This window comes from Electrophorus electricus, chromosome 21, assembly GCF_013358815.1.
Source record: "Electrophorus electricus isolate fEleEle1 chromosome 21, fEleEle1.pri, whole genome shotgun sequence".
In the NCBI taxonomy this organism is placed as follows: domain Eukaryota; kingdom Metazoa; phylum Chordata; class Actinopteri; order Gymnotiformes; family Gymnotidae; genus Electrophorus; species Electrophorus electricus.
Genome location: NC_049555.1, coordinates 5,861,770 through 5,885,411, shown reverse-complemented (window position 1 = coordinate 5,885,411; position 23,642 = coordinate 5,861,770). Strand labels below are relative to the sequence as shown.

General features: G+C 43.8%; 1 protein-coding gene across 13 annotated transcripts in view; it reads left to right on the top strand.

Annotated features, from left to right (window-relative positions):
- The window catches only part of LOC113581455 (R3H domain-containing protein 1), a 43,099-nt gene extending 22,116 nt beyond the window's left edge, over positions 1-20,983 (top strand). For 5 of the 13 annotated variants that reach the window (XM_027016615.2, XM_027016613.2, XM_027016605.2 and 2 more), the window contains 22 exons: positions 2,445-2,574; positions 2,892-2,970; positions 3,575-3,634; positions 3,991-4,131; positions 4,649-4,757; positions 5,092-5,187; positions 5,472-5,500; positions 5,642-5,695; positions 5,804-6,015; positions 7,552-7,815; positions 8,109-8,251; positions 9,794-9,877; positions 12,905-13,156; positions 13,258-13,375; positions 15,043-15,197; positions 15,334-15,485; positions 15,761-15,864; positions 17,779-17,948; positions 18,203-18,341; positions 18,458-18,555; positions 18,704-18,788; positions 19,540-20,983. In XM_027016615.2, the coding sequence (XP_026872416.2) occupies positions 2,445-2,574; positions 2,892-2,970; positions 3,575-3,634; positions 3,991-4,131; positions 4,649-4,757; positions 5,092-5,187; positions 5,472-5,500; positions 5,642-5,695; positions 5,804-6,015; positions 7,552-7,815; positions 8,109-8,251; positions 9,794-9,877; positions 12,905-13,156; positions 13,258-13,375; positions 15,043-15,197; positions 15,334-15,485; positions 15,761-15,864; positions 17,779-17,948; positions 18,203-18,341; positions 18,458-18,555; positions 18,704-18,788; positions 19,540-19,874 (3,009 nt within the window). In that variant the 3' untranslated portion in view covers positions 19,875-20,983. Of the gene's footprint in view, positions 1-2,444; positions 2,575-2,891; positions 2,971-3,574; positions 3,635-3,990; positions 4,132-4,648; positions 4,758-5,091; positions 5,188-5,471; positions 5,501-5,641; positions 5,696-5,803; positions 6,016-7,551; positions 7,816-8,108; positions 8,252-9,793; positions 9,878-12,904; positions 13,157-13,257; positions 13,376-15,042; positions 15,198-15,333; positions 15,486-15,760; positions 15,865-17,778; positions 17,949-18,202; positions 18,342-18,457; positions 18,556-18,703; positions 18,789-19,012; positions 19,512-19,539 lie in introns of those variants that run through there. The other 8 variants (XM_027016620.2, XM_027016609.2, XM_027016610.2 and 5 more) reach the window with 8 other exon arrangements.
- The last annotated feature ends 2,659 nt before the right edge of the window (positions 20,984-23,642 follow it).

Below are 23,642 nucleotides of genomic sequence, written 5' to 3'. Positions count from 1 at the left end.
AAAAAAAAGGTTTAACTGTTTTAATGCACACTTTGAAAATTAGTGTCTTTAGTGTAATTTTGTGTTTTAAATGGTCCAAATAGATAAGTTCATAGACTCGTTTAAATCTTTGTTCTTGAAAGTATATTTTTAAAAACTGGGATAAAACATTCCGAGCTTTGCAGACAACTGGCCTGTATGGGAGGGTGGCTAAACAGAAGCCATTACTGAAGAAAAGACCCTTCAATGCAGAATGCATCAGAACAACCCAGTTAAAATGTGGAATAAGGTTTTGGACTAAAATAACAAATTATAAAAAATGTAACACTGTCCATTCCTAACCCAACACAATATCAGAAGTAAAGTATAGGAGTGTTAGTGAACTATTATAACACTAGTGGAAGATGGGGGGCATGAGTGGACTATGGAAGTATGACTGGAGTATGAGGAATCTTAACTGGAGTACAGGGAAGGGAGCATCATGTTGTGATATAAAGGTAGTGAAAACTGAAATGCTCATGAGATTTCCAGAGGAACATTTCGGACAGAGGTCCTTCATCAGCTGTGCAAGCAAAGTGCTTCCGAAGTTTTATGAGGTGAAACCAGTTTATGTTCAAAAGAGTAGCTATTTAAATCATAACATTCATTCACTGGGGTTCTAAAGTTCAGAAAGTGTAGATTGTAGATTGTTTTCTTTGTTTTATAACTTCTTGCTGCCATAGCAACAACTGGCAGTGCTAACATGCTTGTCATGTCCATTTAGCATTAAAATGCCTTCTCACTGGAAAGGTGTTTAACAGAACAATCAGCAAGCCTTCTCCTGGTTTCTCCAGTGTAAATGTCTGTCTGTATGTTTGTATAACCATATTAATTACAAATTCTCTGGGACTCATCACTTAATCACTATTGAAATTCCATGAAAAACATGCACCATTACTTTAACTTCGGAAAAATATATTCAAAATCACATTAGTTTCCGGGAAGTGCGCTACTAATTGCTCTTCTTAGCTGATAGCTTACTGTATATTAAGTGGATAACATGAACTGAATGTGTATATACACTGAACATTGGACATGATGACTGATTATAGGTGCCAAAGACAATTTTTACTGTTTCGATTTTAACACTGGCAGATTTCTTCTAAAGTGGTGTATCAATAGATGCAGAGTCTGCAAACATACTTATTGCTCACAGCCATATTTTTGTCCTTAAATCGGCCTTTAAAAAAAAATCCATTGTTTATATTTTCGGGGTAGCATACTCACATTTGCTAAAAACAAAAACTTCATTCTCTACAGAAGTCATAGTGTCATAGAAGTTCATGCTGTAATGTGATTTAAAAATGACATGCATTTAGCATTAGCTTAACATTACACACTGTTAGGGAACAAGAGACTTGGTTAATTTTGCAGAAACATTGTTTGCCGTCACGTAGTGTTTCATATTTTCAGAAGGGAAGCTGCAGTGTATAGGCTCTCCAATTAGAACGGTACACTGTGGCAGGTCTTTGTACATGCTGAAGGACAAACGAACGTCCTTAATCAGTTTGTCCTTGAAAGATTGAATGAGCTTTCCTCCTCAGGGAGAAAGACTCTCTTATTCATAGACTCCCTCTGTCTCATTTGTTTCTCCTGTTGTCTCTTTCTCTTGCACTCTTTCACCACCCTTTTCTTATGTCTTTTCCTCTCCACTCTGCTAGCTGCTGTTTTCTCATATTGAGTTTGGTTAGTTTTAGCAAAATCAGAGAGTGAGCGAGAGCCCTTTCCCCCCTTCTGTATAACTTTCGTTTCTGTATGCATGTAATTTATTTGACAATGCTCTAAACCACTCCCCAAAAATTGTGGGGTGTTGCAGATCTCAGTTAAATCAGACTGAGCGAAATTTCATATATTTTCTTGGAACATCCATTCACCTTGGTACTTAAAACGCTGATAAGCAGATAGTCCTCGTAAGAGGACTTCCAGTAGGAAAATTAGCTTTTCCTCTGCCTAAAATAACCAGTAGTAATTTTCACCAATGATTTTAGATTGGACATTTTTAAGCCAAGTTTTTGATTAGGCTGTTTGGCTGGAGAATCCTCTCAAACCATCTCAGTTCGATTCAAAGTGGCTCTGATATGAATGTTTGCCCTGGCAGGCTTTTGAAAAGCACTTGGTGGTTTTCTGGAAGAAGTCCATGCTTTGAGGTTGAAAGCAGGCCTTGACTTTAAATTCAGTTTACATCAGTGATGCTCCACACTGTTCTTCATTTTCTTGTTCTTGAGTTCATTGTTCATTAGTCTGCAGAATTGTGGAAGCAGTTACTCTCCCCTGCAGTCGGATGATCTCATTCGTTAGATTTTCTCTTCATGCTTTTTCCCAGTGTAATCACACTTTAATATTTAAACTGAAGAAGTCTGTTGGCCGCGCTGTGCTGCCTTGAGCCTGTTTTAGCAGAGCATTTTTCTCTCTTGTGTTGTGTGCAGGATAAGTCCCACCTGCAGCTCAGCCAGGCGCTGGAGGAGGAAGTGTCATGCAGATCTGAGGAGCACAGCGAGAGGAGTGCAGACAAACCAGAGCGGCCCGACAAACTGCCCCGCAAGACGCTGTCACGAGGTGGGTTGGGGGGGGTGAATAAATGTTTGTACATATACTTCAGCAGTGATTGTGATGCATTTTAGAGATCCTGTTTAGCTATAGTACTAAATTCTAGCAGTGGAGTAGACAAAAGGCACAGTTTTAAGAATTTTAAGTGGCTGAAGTGTGTGCTTGTGTGTACTCATGTGTGCTGGTGTCAGTCACAGTGCCTTGTACTCGCAGATGAGGTGTGTTCTCACATGCCAGATGGAGACAGCAGAATGTGTGCAGTATGTGAAATCTCCTTCCTGCTCTTGCACTCTCTCTCTCTCTCGCACTCTCTCTCGCTCTCTCAGACCACAGTCAGGAGTACACAGACTCCACAGGCATAGATCTACATGAGTTTCTGGTGAACACACTGAAAAATAACCCCCGGTACGTTTGTCATGCTTTCATACTGTCATGACTAAAGCGCCTTTATTTGACATTTTGTTGTTGTGATTATTGATTTGTGTTCATTAGTTTAATCTTCATATATCTTTCATGTCCTTTGGCCTTTGTGCACCTTTGTTGTTCTTTCAGTCAATGATGAAGGTTGATCCTAACTTTCCGTTCTAGTTACACTGCTTCAACCAGGCCAACTTTTTTGCTGTTTTTGAGGGGAGATGTAATATGCCTCAAAAAACATTATTCAACTTAAAACATTTTTTTTTCGTCTTTGAGAAGTTGCTTACAACGCTCAAAACCCATGATGATGTTTTCTAAAGCTAGTGCCAAAACCCACGCTGGTGGTGGTTTTCTTTGAACATTTAAAATAAAAAAATCTCTTCTTTCATGCTCACAGAGTTGCATTCAGGTATTAATGTTCATTTGGGGACAGTAGAGAGTCCTGCCTTCCACTTCACCTGAGCCTGATGGGCTTTGGAGATGTGTGTGTCATTAGGGATGGCATGCTTCTCTTGGGACCCAGCCACAGTGTGTTGGATTGTACTAAGGTATGTGTGTGTCTGCTGAATCCCCACTGCTGCTGCCATTACAGGGACAGAGGGACGCTGCTCAAACTGGAGCAGGATATTCTGGAGTTCATCACCAACACAGAGTAAGTCTGGGGGAGAGTGTCCTCATGGTTCCCGTTATCAGTCATGTTCACTTCCTAACAGCAAGGCAACTCTTCTGTGTTGTGCTAAATGTCTGCTGCTCTTTGGAAAACAATTGAAAGGAAATCTATGATGATTTGTATGTTACTTTGTCATAAGATAGGAATTGTTAATACAATTAAAGAGTGTCTGAGTTATAGATTTAAAGGAGTAATCTGCATGATGTACAATCTGATCCAATTGTTTGACCATTCTTTTCTAATGCAGTAGAAAAGGGTTAGCTGGAAAAATGTTGGACTGTTCCTTTAATTTAGGCCCTGGCTGCTTTGAACCGAAGTCCTCCGTATTCCCTTTGCAGGTCCCAGAAGCGGAAGTTCCCCCCGATGACATCATACCACAGGATGCTGCTGCACAGGGTGGCCGCCTATTTCGGCCTGGACCACAACGTCGACCCAACTGGCAAGGCGGTCGTCATCAACAAAACCAGCAGTACGAGGATGTGAGTGCCCGCTAATGGCCTTTTCAGCCCCACAGGCGGCTGCTGGATCCTTTCCGGCGCTCCAGGGCTCCTAATGCACCGAAGCCGCTGACATTTACTGCTGGAGAGCTGTGAGTAGGACCCTGCCGACATGCTCAGCGGCCTGCAGCCAGTACGGTCTCAGAGCTGCAGGCTTAAAAGCCACCAGTCCCCATCACAGCTGCATGGTGGAGCTGGGTTTGCTGTTAACCAGATCATAATTTCTAACCTGTTGGTTAAGTAAAAACGCATTAAGAAAAATGTTTACATGGCTGGTTTTCCAACATCAGGTCTTTAAAAGAAATGGATTTGGATCATAAACTGGGGTTTAACAGTGGTATGCAGGTGCAGGCCTAGGGCAAGGTTTAAGAGGATTTTACTGGTAGGAGTGCAAGTTAGAGTAGATGCCCTGGTCCAGCAGTGTACTCCACTCTCACATGGAAGATGCCTGCTTCACTGTGAAATGGTCCCACCTTGAACACCCTCTCCCCCTCTGCAGACCAGATCAAAAGTTCTCTGAGCACATCAAAGATGACAAATCAGATGACTTCCAGAAGCGCTACATCCTGAAGAGGGACAACCTCAGCCTGGACCAGGAGGATAGCCGGGTAAGTGCTACAGCCACACTGGCCCATGTTCTATCTCTCCACATACTCTTACCCATAGCTCAGTCACTATAACTGAAACTGAGCTCTACATGTATGCCACCAGTCCTTTTACAGCATATGTATCAAGATCAAAATGTTGTTTATTTATTTATTTATGTATGTATGTATTTATTTAAATAAGCAGTTTCGAACTAAATGACATAAAATCAAAGAGACAGAAAGCATAAAATATACTCAAGAGTTGGTTGTCTGGTGGTAACAGTTGCTGTTCTCATTAATGTCCATGTTCCTTGGCCTGGGCAATATGGGTGTTGGTGTCCGTCTGTCTGGGCAGCTGCGGATGCGTCTGAAGGATGACCGGAGGAGTAAGTCGATTGAAGAGCGAGAGGAAGAGTACCAGCGAGCGAGGGAGCGAATCTTTGCGCAGGACGTGAGTCCCCACAGTACCGTTCACTCCTGCCTCAGTGGCCTACTCTCCAGCTCCATGTCAAGGCCCTGTGCCCTCTTGCTCTGCCTCTCCCTCAAAGCCCCTGCCCTCCCTGTGCAATTATCATAGTCGTGAATTTCTGACCTGGTTTGACAAAAGCAGGATTTGGTCTTTTAATGTAGTGATTTGGTCTTTAATGTAGCCCAGCCCCCTGGGACTACTTGAGCAGTCTAACTCTGATCTCCTCGCTGTGTTATTTAAATTGCTCATGTGTTTCATTTGCACAGGGACAAGATCACTTCCAGCTCGATAAAAGGTAATATTTTGTGAATATCATTTAAACATCCATCCATCCATCCATCCATCCATCAGTACACACACACAAACACACACTGCAGCTGTTAGCTTTGGGAATCTATCTTTTGATTGTGTGCTGTTTGTAAATTCCCTCCTGCAGAATTCAGGAGGACTTGAGCTGTCTCAGTACTCAACAGAGGAGACAGTTCTTCAGGTAACAAGCTAATGCCTCCTTTCAGTTTATACAACTGTGGTGTATGTGTGTGTGTTTGAGCCCATGATTAAGACCCTTGATTTTCTCTGTGTGTGTGTGTGTGTGTAGCAGGGTGCGAGAGGGCTGTTCAGGGAACAGTCGTCAGAGCAGCTCGGAGAATGAGGCGCGGAGCTGGGAACCTCGGCCATGGAGCAGCACGGACTCGGACAGCTCTCACCGCAATGTGAAGCCAGCCATCAGCAAGGCCAGCAGCTTCAGTGGAATTAGCCTGCTCGTACGGGGAGACAGCTCTGCCAGCAGCAGCAGACTGTCTAAAACAGGTACACTCACACAGCTCTGCCAGATGCAGCAGGTTGTCTTACACACACACACACACACAAACCCCTCTCGACATTGTCTTGCGGGCAATTTGTCGGGTTGCTCTTGATTGTCTAAAACAGGTATACAAACACAAGCACCTTCTCCAGGAGCTACAGACAGTCTAAAATGGATACGCACACGCACACGCACGCAGAGCTTCTATAGCAGTGGTAAGAGCACCGGTAGAACGTCGTAAGAGCCCCCACACACATTCTCATCGACACAGAAGAACAGTGTTCCTGAGTAGAGAGTAAATATTCAGTAGTGTTCTAGGATTGAGGTTCCTGTTCTAATTGACTGTTCCCTTGTTTCTTCTTTCTTAACACTGACTTTGCTTCTTACTGCCACGATCACCTTTCAGAACCTGCTTTGATCTTACGCTTGTGCTTTGTGTGAATGTGCGTTTCTGTGTGATAGCATTTGTGTGTGCATGCGTGTGTTCGTTTGTGTGTGATCTCCAGTCATTGCTGACATTAACACACATGCTCTAGTTGCCCCCTTAAACCATCCTCTCAGTCCTGCCCTTCACCCATGTTCATTTTTTTTGCCCCTAAAAGCAGAGCGATGGCATACATATTCATACATATTCATAGCTGTCTCTCATCTGCAGTCATTGCTTATTAATGTGCTGGCATTTACAGACCAGTGGCACTGCCCATATATATTTATAACTGAATGACCCTTTTGTTCAGTAAGCTCCTGCTCTTTCTGTGTGCTGCTAACATTAAACCAGCTGAAAAGACTGTGGATGAGCAACTGCGGAAGTGCTAGCAGTTGTATAAAATGGCGTTTGAGTGATTTCTTTAATAATCCCTTCGATATTAAAATTCCAGTGCTGTGCGATCTGAGTTTTCCTCGTGCTGTTGAGTGGCTTAAAGATTGCCTAAAACATATTTGGAACACCATTTCTGTCCCGCTGGCTTGTGGGTAATAAAGTACTCAGGAGTGCCTGACGAGGACGTCATTTGTTCTTATTCGCTGTAATAAAGGAGAAAGCTTGCTGCTATTAGCCATGGCCTCTCTATAAAGGCATGAGTCACAGTAATAGGTGATTCAGAGCCCAGCGGTTAGCCAGCGTTCTTTGTGGTATTAGAAATTGTGGTCTTTGTGCTGTCACCTTACTGAAACACTCCCCGAGCACCCCGAATTCCTGCAGTTGAAGTTGCGTACGATCCGTACTTGTCACAACTTCAAAGTTACATGTATCGGTAGTTTTAACCATGAACTGTGCGAGGACAGGGGTGCTATGCAGCTCTAAAAGAATGGACTGTGTAATACATCAAAGATGCATGGAGCCCAGCTAGAACTCGGGAATCACGGCGCGTTTTCGGTTCCTCGTAACTCACTTTCCTTTGCCATCATCCCCAGTTTTCCTCATCCCCTCATCCCCTCATCATGCATGTGCAGCCCTGACTACTGCTCATCTTTTAAACACACCCTCTCCCCCCCCAAAAAAATGGTTTCGCTGTTTTTCTTTCCATTACTTCCTGTCGCAGGTTCTGACTCTTCTAGTAGCGTAGGTTCATCCACCGGCTCGTTCTCTCGCCCCGCCTTGTCGTTACCCATCCCAGGGGCTGCCCAGGCCTCCCGCGGTCCCGCTCCTACCCAGGCGGGACCCCCTCTGGGTGGGCCCGTCAGGCCTGGTGCCAGCGGCCCGGGCCCTCAGAGCTCCAACGCTAGCACTAATGCAAGCTACTACCTCCTTCCTCTGGAGGGCGCTGCCATCCCACCTGGCAGCGTGCTGCTCAACGCTCACACAGGTGCGTGTCGCCTGTTCACACCTGCCTGCAGGGGAAGAGGGCCTGGATGGGGCCTCCACAACTTGTGGAAGCACGTCAGCCTTCCGAATGCCTTCCTTTCTCTTCTTGATCTTTATTAATTAACCACTCTCCACTAACAATACTTACATTTATTGTATGTTGCTTATACACGAGCGCCGATACCACAGACTGCTCAGTGTGGCTGGTCTAGTCAGTTTCATAATTCGATGATTGGCCTTATCTGTGAGGGGTGATGCTGATTTAATGACAATACATTCCTTGCATTTTGGCAGGTCAGCCGTTTGTAAATCCAGATGGCAGTGCTGTGGTCTATAACCCCAACATGACATCACAGCAGGGGAGGGGCCAACATCCCTTACCTCCGCCTCCTCCACCTCCCCCACAGCACCAGCCAGCCAATCATATTCTGACACAGGTTAGTAGAGCATACTTAAATCATCACACTGTCTTATTAATGTCTTAAAGCAGTGGACTGATCTCATAATATAATCATAATGTACTAGAACTGGTAAAAATGTTTTTGTAAAAGTTGCAGATCTTATGTATGTATGTATGTATGTATGTATTTATTTATTTATTTAAGGTCAGTCTTTCACAATACTTTTCTTAAAATTATATTTTTCCATTAAAGGATTAACCATTCATCCACTATTACCTACTTTAATGGCTTTTAATAGCTCAAAAATCCACGTACTCTGTTAGATAGCTAACTGATAAATGTACCTTAAAAATGAATAATGGATCCTAATATCCACTCAGTACGTTTGCATATTAAAAGACGTTTAACATTCTGTTTAGTGAATGTGATAAATTATGGATCGAGTTCCCCTTCCCCAAAGTCATTTCGGAGGGCCTAGTGTTGGAATGTGGTTGACTGGGTGGTGTGTTTTTGTGTCTGAGCCGCAGTCTTCAGTAGAGCTGTTTCTGGGTGGTGTGTTTTTGTGTCTGAGCCGCAGTCTTCAGTAGAGCTGTTTCTGGGTGGTGTGTTTGTGTCTGAGCCGTAGTCTTCAGTAGAGCTGTTTCTGGGTGGTGTGCTTTATTGTCTGAGCCGCAGTCTTCAGTAGAGCTGTTTCTGGGTGGTGTGCTTTTGTGTCTGAGCCGCAGTCTTCAGTAGAGCTGTTTCTGGGTGGTGTGTTTGTGCCTGAGCCGCAGTCTTCAGTAGAGCTGTTTCTGTCCTCTGTGACATTACAGATGGAGTCCTCGGCGACCATATTAACTGTTCTGCCTGACTCAGCTCTCCGGATAGCTGAGCGGCCATTTCTCCTGTAATAAGTCCTCATTACAGCATTCGCATGGTGAACCTGCCATCACTCCAGATTTAGGTTGCTCCCCAGACACTCAGACAGCTTCTACCTCACTTCAGGCTGTCGACGGTGTGGTTTGGCAGTAGTAAGCACTTCGGTACCAGCTCTTTTTCAAACGTTAAAGTCGCCCCTAAAGAGGAGTGGGCAACCACTTTTTTATTCCCATCTTTTGCAGGAGGGCCACACCACACCTCCACACTTTAGTTTATATATAATTCAGTTTTAACATTTATCATGAATGTATAATTTATATGAGCAAATTATATATATATTTTTTTTGAGTTCTTAAATGTATCACATGCCCTCCATTCTAGTGACTGCATATCCCATAATAAGCCAAGCTTGAATATTGTGGGTGGTAAATATCTGAGTAACTGCTGTCAATTTCTAGCTCATAATGGGGTCATGTCCACTTCTGTTCTGCCACATTCTCTCACTCCATCAGTGCACCATTCTCCCGGAATGACTCTTTCCGTTATATTCCTCTTTGTCCAGTTTCCTGTGATTGAAGCATTTTTCTCCTCTGTCCTTTGCTCCACCCCTTTCTTTCCCCCCTCTCTCTCTCTCTCTCTCTCTCTCTCTCTCTCTCTCTCTCTCTCTCTCTCTCTCTCTCTCTCTCTCTCTCTCTCTCTCTCTCTCTCTCTCTCCTGCAGCATTGTGGTCAATCTGTGCAGTACTCAGCAATTTCTTACCCTCCTCCGCTCCTGCCTGTTCCCCTAAACCAACACTACACTGTGGTACCTGCACACGCGCTCGCTCGCTCTCTCTTTCATTCCTGTCATTGTATTCTCTTTGTCTTGCTCTTTCACCTGTTGGTTTCAGTCTCTGTGGGTCTGTGTGATTCTAGCTGAACTGATTTCCTGTACTCCAGTCTGTATCTTTTGACCAGTTGAAGTGACTGGGATTTAAACTTCCAGTCTGCCTTGTCTAGGCTGGTTTGAGTTCTGCTGTACCAGACATTGTGTCCACTGAGAGCCTCACTCTGTTAACACTAACCCTGAGGATTCACAGCTCTGCCTGAGGCCAGTCACACACCACAGTACATGGTGTTCAGCTTTGGTTTCTTGTCAAGGGGTTAATGACGGAATGGAGTCAGTTCAGTTCTCTCTCTCTCTTTCTGTCTGTCCTCCATAACATATACTTTGACCTGTTTCTAACTAACAGGACACCCTTTCTGTCAGTCCTTGTAGCTTATCAGAGTATCAGTAGATGCTCGTGGTTGGGACAGCATTGTAGAGGCTGTAGTCTCTAGTGTCAGTCACACTGTGGCTAGCATATGCAGTCTCAGATGCACTGTAGCTGACACACCTGCAGTCTGTCACACTGTGGTTGGCACACATCTACAGCCTCAGTCTGTTACTTCTACAGTCTGTCTTGCTGACCTGTTTTTTTTTGTTTGTTTTGTTTTGTTTTTTGTCATCCCTGTTTATGGAAGCTGGACCCATTTAGGGTTGGGTACTGAAATCCAGTACCAATATGATGCCTATATGATCGGTATCTACTTGACCGAATCGCCACACAGATTTTGGTACCTCGTTTCAATGTCATTTGAAGGAATAGTTTGGGGGAACAAAATAATTTACATGAGTCTTCGCTTACCCCAGCAGTTGATCAGCTGAGAAGTTTGGAGTCCAAATTTTGCTTCTGTTTAGAGCAAAAGCTGCTAATGTTGCTAGCTAACAAACACAGGAAGTCAGCAGGAAAAATAGCCTTACATGTCCACAAACTTCTCTCAACCTGCTCAAACCGCTTCCTGCCCATAGCAGCAGCATTTTTATTCACTTTATAGCTCACAGGGAGGCATACTGCATCCTAAAATGTATCAATTAGGCTGTGAGACCTTTATTAAGACCTGACTGCTATTGGAGTAATTATTCCCAAAATCCCCAATTCCCCATGTAGGAAGGACCTTACCGTGCTTGAATGAATGAACAAAGATTCTTTTGTTCAACAATCCAGATTGAAGAGCCTGGCTGTGAGCACACAGCAAGCACAGCACTTCTCCACCACACACGCAGTACATACTTCCTTTTATAAACACGTACTGATGTTAATGCATTTCTTCACCGCACACAGTACTAGAGGTGTAAGGATACACAAGTCATGATACTCATCACAGTTTGGACATCACGGTTTGGTAGGAGCTTGATACAGCAGGAAAAAAGCAACAAAAAACCCCAGATGCAGAAAGCTAGGTTTCTTTTCATTTATTTTGAACAAATAGTAATGCAATTTACAGTTTTTCACCCAGTGTGGTATAGATCCCCCATTGTAGCTGATACAGCCTGTAGTGTTATGCAGGGAAATGTAAACAGTGAACATGCATTCTCCCATTGGTGGTCATATGTTTATGTAGGGTTGATATTTATTTATTTATTAATTTTTTTAATAAAAAAGGAAAAACAAAAAAACTGACTGGTTCACAGTCAGCTACAAAACCGAAAAACATCTCATGTTATTAAAGGACAAAATAAATAGAATGAAAAAATTAATTTGTTCTAAGGACATATTTCAACATTTAAAGCATAAATATATGCTTTAAACATGTCATGCCAATTGCTTCGCTAATATGTCTGCCTGAATTCACATCTAAATGCTGCTGAAATGCTGTTTGCTTGATCTAGTATAGTGAGTAACAATGCAGTGTCTCCTGTGGGGGACTAGGGTTCAGTCCCCCATCTGAGTATATGCGCACTGTACCAATAAGCCTCCTAACACTACATTTGCTTGTAAATGACTCTAATTGCAAGTTGCTGTGGATAAGTGCATCTTTGGCACATCTGTTGCATATACGTTAGCATGGTCGTGTGACTCTGCACACACAACACCCTACATTACTGACACACTGTCCTCATCCAGCACTTGGTTTTCACTCAGAACACAAAATGTTCCCACACTGCTGGTTTGAAAGAAACAGGCGGGCCTTTTAGCTCCTGTGTGTCTTTTGCATTCGCCATACTATGACTGACTCGGACACCAATGAACTTGCGCTAATGAACTTGCTTAGCATTGCATGTTGCTAATTTGCTAATGACCTACAGCTTAATTAAGGTTTTGGGTGGAACTCATGCTTGGGAAATTTGCTTATGCCTTAGGTCCATCAATATTTACACTTGGGCTCCTGCATATTCTCCATGCGACATGCATCTTACAGTTCGGGATGAATACACATACTGTTACACCCCTACACAGTATATACTTCTACTTGCTGATATAAACAGTTACAAATTGTCTTTTTTTAATAAAGTCTGGATTACATTATTATAATACACTAGTCATGTGGTATTATCATTTATTGTGATGCATCCCAGCAAGATATAAATATGAAACTCTATATGAACCTGTTAACGTTGTGAGTACATTAATGTAAACAAAATGGGAATTAGTGAAAAATGAGAAATTTCCCTACATCATGAGAAGTTTATGGGCATGTATTTATGAAAGCTGTTAAAATTTTACTCCAAACCTGTCTTGACTGATAAATGTAAATCTGATTTTCACCCAAATGCTCCTTTAAATGCCTGAGCTTCCAGTTTAAGTTTTTGCCCTCTGTTGCTCTCATCAGATGCTGCAGGCAACAGAAGCATGATTACACATCGTGTTGCCATCGCTAGTTAACGTCACAATTGCTCTCATGGCAACAGATGCCTACCGTTAGCTAGTGCACTTAACACAGTTCAGATGCCTGAAGCTAAATGTTCTAGTGTGTGTGTGGATGTGTGTGTGTGTGGATGTGTGTGTGTGTGTGTGTGTGTGTGTGGCAGCAACAGCAGCAGCAGGACAGTCTGGGGGGTCAGTTTAGCCAGATGAGTCTGCTCCGGCAGGGCTCAGGGGAGGGCCATGAGCCCCAGCCTGGGCTCTTCCCATCATGCATGGTGCTCCAGAACCCCCCATCTGCTGGGTACTTGCTCCCCCAGCCGGGGCAGCCTGTGCCGGGGCATGTCTATCAACCACACACCCCTGCCAACCAGCCCGTCATCCAGCAGCAAGGCTACATGCAGCAGCCTATGCAGCAGGTACGTGCCCCAACACACACACAGAACACATGCAAAAAGTTGCCAATTGCAGATGTTTTTGTTTCTGGTGGTTTATTTTGAATGGTTGATGTGTTGTGCAGATGTCAGCATGTTATTGTGCTCCTGGTCAATTCTCCCACTCTGGACAGCACTACAGGGCAGTTACACCAGTACACTACAGTGCCCACCAGAGCCAGCCACTTCCACTGCAACAACCAGGTACACAAACCACTGCCCTCACATACACACTGCTTTCTGTGTGTGTGTGTGTGTGTGTGTGTGTGTGTGTGTGTGTGTGTGTGTGTGTGTGTGTGTGTGGTGATTTTGAGTGGTAGGATGCGGGACCGTGACACTGTCTGAGAGACGGTATGATTCTCACAGTGAACCGGTCTCTTTTCCTACCCCTCACTCCCCTGCGGCCATTTGTCCCTGACCTGTGATCGTTCACTGTTTTAAAGCCTGTGAAGGGGTGGGGTGGGTGGAGTGGTACTGTGTGAGTGGGATGGGGCTGAGTTGCCATGGTGACAGTCCTCTGAATAGCAATGGAAATGGAGGTGATCAGAAGTGTACAAAACGCAGGCTGTGAGGTCCTCCAGCACTGATTCCATTTCTGTGTGTGTACATGCGCACCTCATTGCACTGAATAGAGAGGCTTTTATTCTCTTGATGTCTGCCCTGAGAGAGCAAGTAAAAATAGCAGCTTTCTCTATCTCTTTCCCTCCATCTCTCTCTCCCTCTCTCTCTCTCCTCCCTCCATCTCTCTCTCCCTCTCTCTCTCTCTCTCTCTCTCTCTCTCTCTCTCGCCTACTGCTGAATTGATTTCAGCCGGCTGCTTCAAAGGGAGCTGGCCTGATGGGAAAATGGCCGCCTGGGCGAGTGTTCAGTCAGAGACAGCTTGGTGAAAAGAGCTGTCTGCCCACCGCCACACTAAGCACCCCGCTTACTAACCCTCACCTGGACTCTGCCCCACACACACACGCATGCACACACACACACACTGAGTTTTTGAGCTGGAAAAAGAATTAAAGAGCGACAGAAACCCTGAGAGAAACACAGCTGCTTGGCAGAGATGCATACACTCATGCTTACAGGCAGACGGACTGAGCTGGCAAGTGAAAATGAAAGACTAGAGAGGCTTGCAGAGAAAAAAGGAGTGGGAGAGGGAGGCTTGGCTCACAAGCTTCCTCCCAGCCCGGGCAGCCAGCCTGGCTCGCTCTCACTTTTGCACTCTCTAGTTTTTCGGAGTGCACAAATCGGCGCTGCTTTTCTTTAGCTCGCTTCCTACAAGCACCAAAGCAAAAAGGCTCCTACCCCCACAGCAGCACCTCCCTCACACACACTACAGCAAAGGACTTCGCCCAATACAGCACAGGCTCCTCCCCCTGCAGCATGCTTCTCAAATGTATCAAAGCAACATGCCCCTCCCACCACCGCCCACTCTTATATGCACCAAAGCAAACTCCTCCCACTACACTACAGGCTCCTCCCCCTACGGTGCACCTCCTATATACACACGGTGACGAACTCCACTCACTACTGAATTAAGCCTGTCACTTCCTAACAAGATTGTACAGTGCTGGCTTCCTGAGAGAGCCTTCACTCCGTACTAGGGCTGGGTGGTGTGGGTGGGACATTGACCTGGTTCTTCATTTGGCTGTACTAGATGAGGGAATGTGTGTTCTAATGGCTTGTTGGACGTTTCAACTGAAAAGTGAAATCAATAAATCAGTCTCTTTTAAAATGGTGGCTTTGTTTTCTTCTTTGCTTTATTTTGAGAAGCAACATGTTTTTAAATGTTATATTCTGTTTTGATCCTTCTTTACAGCTTATTGACATTAAAAGGTTTACAGATTTCTGTGCGTGTGTTTGTGCATACCCTTTTCCAGGTTATCAGGCTGTCATGGCCAGTCAGCCACCAAGCTACCAAGGCATGATGGGAGCTCAGCAGCCTCAGGGTCATTCACTGGTCGGTGGCCAGACTGGCATGGCCAATCAGATTCAGGGTGTTATGTTGCAATACCCACACATGTCTCCCTATCAAGTGAGTTTCTTTTGTAAAGACCTCATTGTTAGTCTGTGATGTCATTTCCTGTGCTCACTTAGTCATTGACAACTGCGAGTTGTTTTTACAAGAGAGTTTATGCTATGAAGTGGTGTGTGTGTGTGTGCGTGCGCAGGTGTCTGTACCCCAGGGTTCCCAGAGTGTTTCTCAGCCAGTTTATCAGCAACAGATTGTCCTGCAGGGACAGCCCAATCAGACGCCAGTACCCACAGCTAGCATGCAGGTCTACTGCAGCGTCCTGCCCCCCGGACAGCATGCCACTCTTAGGTAATGCATGTGCACATACACACACAGGCAAATGAACACAGCCAAGCACACACACACACTGGTTATTTTGAAGCTTTTGCATCATTCCCTGATCCACTGTCTAACTCTGGCTGTGACTTGGAGTGTGTGTGTGTGTGTGTGTGTGTGTGTGTGTGTGTGTGTGTGAAAGGGCTGTAGTATTTTTCATATCGGGTTCTCTTTTATCTCCAAAGGGATCGGATGATAATTTCTCATGCTGTTCTTTGCTGTTTCCGTATGTGTGTGTGTCTTTTTAGCTCAACCGTGGGCTTTCTCCCCCCTCCGGGTTCAGAACAGATGCCGTTCCCCAGGTCCGCCTCCCCCTGTGGCTCTCAGCCAATCCCTGGCCAGCAGTGCTCAGGTACTGTCACGCCTTGAGCCAGTCACCAGCCGCCAAGCCACGTCACTGCCAGCAACCCAGCAGAGAAAGCTTACAGTAAAGCCACTGCACTCTGAAACCTCCCGCTGTACTAGTGCTCAGCACTCTGCAGTTTTCACATATGAACTCCGGACAGTGTCCGGAGACTCAAGTCACGCATGTAGCGCACAGTCGGAGGTTTTCCGTGTCAGATGGATTCTCATTCCAGGGAGTGTTCCGGGTGCTTTAGGCAAGGCTTGGCGTGTAGAACGTGCAGGAAATCAGTGGTTTGTTTACAGCACATCCAAGACTCCTCTGTAAACCGTTTTGTGTTCAACTAAACCACGTTAATACTAGATATGTTTGGATGCATTTGCAATATCTTTAAAAGAGTGGAGCGCAATATAGAGGCAATAAGAAGAGTCTGTCCAATCTCTGTTCTCTCCGGTCCCTTGTCTCTCCAAGTTAGGAGTTTCTGTGTAGTGGTTGTAGTGGTTCTTTGGATGTTTTTTTTCCCAGTTTCGTGCTTGCCGCATGATAGAAAATGTCATCAACACATCCACCCTTCACAAAATAACTTGCTCTATTCCCACATGGCCTCACTCGGACATGACCTGGCAGGATAAAGTCTGTGGAATGTCTGGTACAACCGATTCAGACGTTTGCGTTCTCACCTACAGCTCCTCTGGATAACATTGGGAAAGGTTCAGGGTTACCGTGCATGTCTGAAAGGGGCTTAAGTTACTTTCTTCACTTTGAATAAATACTTCTACACTCATGGATTACATATTTTTACTAGTTTAGATGCATGTAATCTGTTAACTAGAGTTGTTCTGTTTAAATAAACATTTCATAATGAATGTTGAATTTTTAATGTATTTCAGTGTTGTCCATCATTTGTTTTGTGGTTTTTATTATAATAACTCATGCATATGTAATGAGTTTTTTCCTTAGTGGGATTTATTTATCTTCATGAAAGTACTATATTTATTCCCTTCATTAAATGTTGTTTACAGTGTCATTGCAGGAAGCCCTTTAAGCACTTAATAGGAATTTTATCACAGCTACCAGCAAAAATTCTTGAATAAATGTTATTAATAAAATGCAGAGCTCGAGCATGCTATGATGGGAATAGTGTGTGTGTGTTTGATGGTGGAAATACTCGAGTGCACACAGATAAGGCAGTGGACCTCTATATACAATAGAAGAAGAAACTGTTTTTAATGAGATGAGGGTAAGGGCTACTCTTATTTTAACCTTTCACTGTTTAATAAACAGCTTTAATTGCTGTGTGTGATGAGAGAGAGAGAGAGAGACAGACAGACAGACACAGACACACACACACACACTCATGCGTCGGCTTTGTTCAAGTATAGCTTTAATTGGGCAGCAGTGATGTCGTGTCCTTGTAGATGACCGGGTGGGTAGGTGGGTGTGTTCACACACTTCAGACACCAAGTCTCTCCTTTCTTGCCAATAAATAATGAATGTGTCACCATTGCGTTTGCTTTGCAAATATTACATTTAATTACCCATTGATTCAGTATAATGGTTTTTGGCTTTTATAGGTTAATGGTGTCTAATTAAATTCTGTCAGACTACACCTTTTCTGTTTTTTAATAGGCTATTTTAATACATTTAAATGATGGTGCGGAGTTTAATTGGTCACTGATCAGTTACTTTCTGTGTTCACCCTGCTTGGTTTTTAATGAATGTGAAGTAAAAAAGAGGCATGATTAGCAAGTCTTGCACTGGTTTACACTCCTGATTTTTTGGTGATTTATTATGAGAAAAACAGTAACTTTTATTTGAAAGTGAATGTTATTTTGAAGTGTCAGATGGGATAGTCTAATAAATGAAACTGTAATTTTAGCCTTTTCCTCTTTTCCATGCAAGTGCCCATTCTGTCCTCTCCAGGTGTGCCTCCGCCACCCCCTAATGGCAGTGTGCTGATGATGCAGCTGAGCATGCCACCCAGCCAGCAACCATCACCCGCCCAATGGAAGCAGAACAAATACTACAGCCTTGACCAGCTGCAGCACCACGGGCCCAAAGCACCTGAGCTCCGCCCCCTAGACACTTCGCAGGTATGACATCTTGGCCCCTCCTCCATTGCTCAGGTGGCCTGACAGTATGGACATCTATTTATGGGTTTGGGCTGCTGTGTAGATGAGTGACAGGCAGGGCTGTTTTTTGCTCTTTTGTGGAGTGAAAAGTGCATTTAAATTCACTATAGTTTCAAAAAAATTCTCAGATCCAGACTATAGCCTGCAACTGTTAATGACAGACATGTTTTAAGGTTTCAGTCAGCAACAAGCCCCTCCTCTTTTCCTTCCTCCAGCGAAGTCCACAGCAGTCTAGCCCCTCCCCTTCCCCCGCCCACTCTCCTACTGCGGCACATCTGGCTAATCTAAAGGGAATCCATCCTGGCCTTGGCCAACTTCCCATAATGCCTCAGTTTTCTCGACCCTTCATCCCAGGTGAACACTTTGTATTGTGTGTGTGCACGTGCATGTCTGTGTGTGGGTTTGTGTGCGTGTGCCTGCATGTGTGTCTTTATCACTGCTACATGCTGGACTTTTTGTTTGGTGTGCAGGTGATGGCAGGTATCCTTTGCTAGGACAGCCTCTTCAGTACAACCCTCCAATCAGACCTCCACTAATGCACAGCTCCAACATGGTTAATCACCACCAGGTTAAAAACACGTGCGCGCACACACTCCCAACCCCAACTCCCATCTGACCTCTGATCCACAGATTTCATAAACATGTTTACAACCACTCACGAGTTCTCTCCCTCTTGTAACCCCCCCCGTATCCCCCTCCTCTTGCCCCTTTTCCAGGCTCCGCTGGGCATGCGGCATGGGGCCCGTGGACGAAGACCTACAAAGAAATCGCTGTCAACGGACATGAATACAGGAGAGATAGGTAATCTAGTTCCATTACACACAACACACGTTTACTTCTACAGTCACAGTACTGGGCAGACTCTTCTGGTGACAGATTCACTCATTTATCAGTATGTCAGTGTTTATGCTCGCTGGGATCCAACCTGAGAGCTCTATTACTAGCATGTTTGAACTGCAAAGTTCTATAAGCTTCTGATTTATTGGTGGTGTGGACATCTAAATTAATTTCTGTGTTCACCGCAGTGCACAAAGCACAACTACAAGCTACCGCAGCACTGTACAACACTATGATAGGAAACTGAAAACAACTGAAGTGCTCCCAAACCCAGCAGTGTAAGCTGCCATTCAAAGCCCACCCACTACCAGAATGAACTGAAGGAAACACCCAGCCACCCAGAATGCTCCAACCATCATACAAGAACAGGAAAACCAATCCAGACAGCTCTCTGGATTAAATGCTCCCAGTTTCTGCCAGACACTGAAGTTCTTTATAACAATCAATAACCTCAATAATTCCAAGTAAATTTACAGTCTGTTCCTGAGTATGTATACTGGTACATAACACATTCAGTCCATACTTTCAAAATCAATTGCTTAATACAAAAATAAATGTAAACTCGGTGTAAAGTTATTATTTATTTCTTAATCATTAGTACAGAGATGTTAATAAGTTCTGTTTCTGTGTGTGTGTGTTCGTGTGTTCGTGTGTGTGTGCGTGTGTGGGTGGGTGGGTGGACCTGTGTCTGCACGACTGCTCACTGTCTGCACAGTGAGCAGTCGTGTGTTGGAGGTGACGGACCTTCCCGCTGGGATCAGTCGTTCAGAGGCGGACTCTTTGCTGGGGGAGCTGGGTAAGGCAGGAGCATTCATAAAATGGCTGCCAGAGACCCGTTCCTCTCAACGCCTGGACACCACCAATAAAGAGACAGCGGAGGCTCAGACCCGTGACCTGGCCTCCACCTACACCATCCTGGCCATGTTCCCCTCAAAGTACGAAGCGCAGAGCGCCTTAGTCAAACTGAACACCTCCATCACTGCATTCAGACTGAAGTCCAGCAGGAGACATGACGAGGCCCACACGCTAGAGAGAGCCAGCTCTCAGTGAGGCCACACTCCCTCACACTCCCCATCCAAACACAACCATTGCCTCAACCTCACTTCCTGCCATCCTCACATACTAGGTTTTTTGGGGGGTTTTTTGGGTTGTTGTTTTTTTGTTTTTTTTTTTACATTTTATTTTTGCACCACTTGAATGGGTTTCATACTGCAGGGCCTGTTACTTGGGTTTGTTAAAATAGGAGGGGGGGGGGTTGGTGAATGGGGGGGAAAAAGAATGGTGTTCTAACAGCTTGAAATGGACGTTGTAATCCACCTCAAAATGTTATTTAATGAAACCAAAAAACAAAACAAAAAAAAAAAAGAAATTTTTTTTTTTGCAGTTTTCTATAGACTCTGAGATGCTTTACTGCAAAGGCAGCATGGTGACTGGCCATCCTAGTTTTGTACTGCAAAACAGAAGCTTTGTGCTCCAGCTCCGGTAAGAGGCGCCCTAGTGGTCTGCGCGTCCCTCCTGTCTGCTGCTCCCCAGCACGGGCCAAGCGAGCGTGCTGGGGCAGCTTCCACTCTCCGTGCCTTCAGCCCTCGCTGCACTCACGCTCTCGCAGAACACGACAGATGCCATTCAGAAAACAAAATAAAAAATGGCGTGATGATTGGTATCATCTGTTAATGCATAATTGATTTTTTTCACTTGAATGTCATCTGTGTTCAGGCACAAACGGAAACTGATAGTGGTTCAGACTGGTTTGGTGTTTTAACTTTATTTATAAGATGACGATGGTGTTTGTGTTTGTGGGTGTTTTTTTGTTTTTGTTTTGTTTTTTGTTTTAAATTATTATTTTTATTTTCACTCCAGCCACCACCTTTCCTATCCACCCCCCCCCACCCCCCACAACTGTTAAATATAGGTTAAAGAAAAAGTTTCATACCTCAACCCCTTCTCCTCCCTTTTTTTGTTGGTTGCAAAGTTTGTGGAATATGAGAGGCTGGAAGATGTTTTTTATTTCACATTTGAAACCAATAAATGTTTACACCAAACAGTGTGAGCTGTCAAAGGATACAGTTGGTCAGTATTGAATGAAGCTGTACACAGTCTCTGGGACATGCTCATTATGCTTACACCACAGGTACAAAAAAATAAAATAAAATAAAACAGCCCTGTCTAGAGTGACTTACAAAAGTGCTTTGTCATCTACTAAGAGAATTCATCCTGCCCAGTACCATATTCCAGTCCAGATATTGGACTAGATGATATTGCTAGACACAGGAGTCAATGCTGATACCTAGAAAGAAATCATGCCAACAATATATAAGCACGGTTCAAAATAACCATAAGCAATCATACCCAGGATGGAAAAAATGTGCTGCAGTTCAGGATATTTCAAGGTAACATGATAAGTGTGGGATTAGTGGTTGGTTAAATACTACAGAAATAGATGAGTTTTCAGTCTGTGCTTGAAGACGGCGAGAAACAGCTGTTTGACCAGCCAGTGGAAGTTCTGGGAGCAGCTAAAGTGGCTTGGTACTCATCTTCCATGAGCATGCAAGGATAGTGTTTCAAGCTGATGTGTAATTGAAGCTCGATGTGCTTAAGGCATGGATCAGACTTTGCCGCTCATCACTGTGTTAGTGGGGCTGGCCCTTCCTTGGCTTTATAGATGATCATCAGGGTTTTAGGTCTGATACAAGCAGCTACAGGAAACCAGCGAAGGGAATACAGCAGTTGAGTAATTTGCTTTAGCCTGATACTATTCTTCGCTCTGACCTGTTTGTTCTCACATTATCTCTCTGGACTATGATACATACAGTCATGTATAATAGCAGTGTGTTTAAAACAACTGAAGAAAAAGCTCAATCCTCATAACAGCATTTATTTGCATACACACAAAGGCACTGGAAGCACCACACATTCAATTCCAAATGAAAACATGAACGAAATATAAAATTTTAAACTGAAAATGAAGAAAAAAGTAATTTGTTCTAAAAAAATAGCATCTATTTTAATTTACAAAACTCAAATATTTACAGTATAAACTCGTTATTTACAGATTTAGCTTTTCTGTTGCTCAGTGAACTAATATTTAGTTGTATAACCTTTATCTCTGATAACTGCTTTAGAGCTGTGTGGCATGGAGTCAACTAACATCTGACACCTGCAAACAGATATTCCAGCCCAAGATGACTGGACTACATTCCACAGTTCTTCTGCATTCTTGGGTTTTGCATCAAAAACAGCATTTTTGATGTCACTCCACAAATTCTCAGTCAGATTGAGGTCTGGGGATTGGGCTGGCCACTTCATAGCATCAATCTTGTTGGTCTGGAACCAGGATGATGTTCGCTTGCTGGTGTGTTTGGGGTTGTTGTCCTGCTGAAACACCCATATCAAGGGCATTTCTTCTTCTTCAGCATAAGGCAACATGACCTCTTCCGGTATTTGTATATATTCAAACTGGTCCATGGCACCTGGTATGCGATAAATATGTCAGACTCCAAAGTATGAGAAACATCCCCAAACCATTATGCTTGCACCTCCATATTTTAGTCTTCACAGTGTACTGTGGCTTGAATTCAGTGTTCATGGGTCATCTCACAAACTGTCTGTGGCCTTTAGACCCAATAACAACAATCTTGCTCTCATCTGTCCGTAGAATGTTGCGCCACTTCTCTTTAGGCCAGTCAATGTGTTCTTTGGCAAACTAACCTTTTCAACGTCTTTTTTTTTCAGCAATGGTACTTTACAAGGGTTTCTTGCAAATAGTTTGGCTTCACATAGGCGTCTTCTGATTGTTGCAGTATTCACAGGTAACTGAAGATCTTTGATTTCCCTGGAGCTGATCATTGGATGCTTCTTTGCCATTCTCGTTATTCTATGATCTACGCGGATGGTTGTATTTCTTTTCCTACCACGTGTCTTGGGTTTTGTTCGCCATTTTAAAGCATTTGAGATCATTTTAGCAGCCAGTTATTTTCTGCACTTCTTTATACATTTTCCCCTCTCCAATCAACTTCTTGATCAAAGTTCTTTCTCCTTCGGTACAATGTCTGGAATGACCCATTTTACTCACTGAGCAAGAGCTAAAACCAGCAGGCACAACATTTGCTGCCCTCCTTCTTTAAATAAGGGCCATAATTGACACCTGTTTCGTCATAGAATGAATGACCTCACTAATTGAACTCCACACTATTATTAATTTGAACACACCCCTTTCATTAAATGAGTCAATTACACCCAATTAGCAGCGTGCATGTCATGACTGTTGGTTGCCCATTACTCTGCTACACCTAGTCATGAATTTTTTCCCATGTTGTATTATCTTTTCTGCCAAAATCAGTAATTAAATACATTAGTGATGTTAGACTAATATTATTTTGCACATAAGTGTATATGCTTTGTAGAATCTAAGTCGCTCTATATAAGGGCATCGGCCAAATACTGGAAATGTACGCAGCTTTATAACAGAGAAACACCGCCATCTAATGTTTCCTATATAACAGCACACCCCCCCTTTCTCGTGACGCGTCTCTTGGTCTGAATTCAGTCAAAGGTCTTAAACAAGCACGTTTTGATGTAATGCATTTTTTAGAGACGAGGAAAAGTCACGCAAAGTCGTCCCGTATTCAGGGCACGCAAACTTTATAGCTTGTCCTAATTTTTGCATTAAACTAATATAAAGGTTAGAGGCGTATTTTGTTAGAGGCGATTAACTTATTCACACTTTAGTACACTAGGCTGTAGTAACAGGTCTAAGCCTGTTAAAATAACATTTTCCTTAATCGTTTTTGATTCTGCACTATACTTCAAGATGCAGTG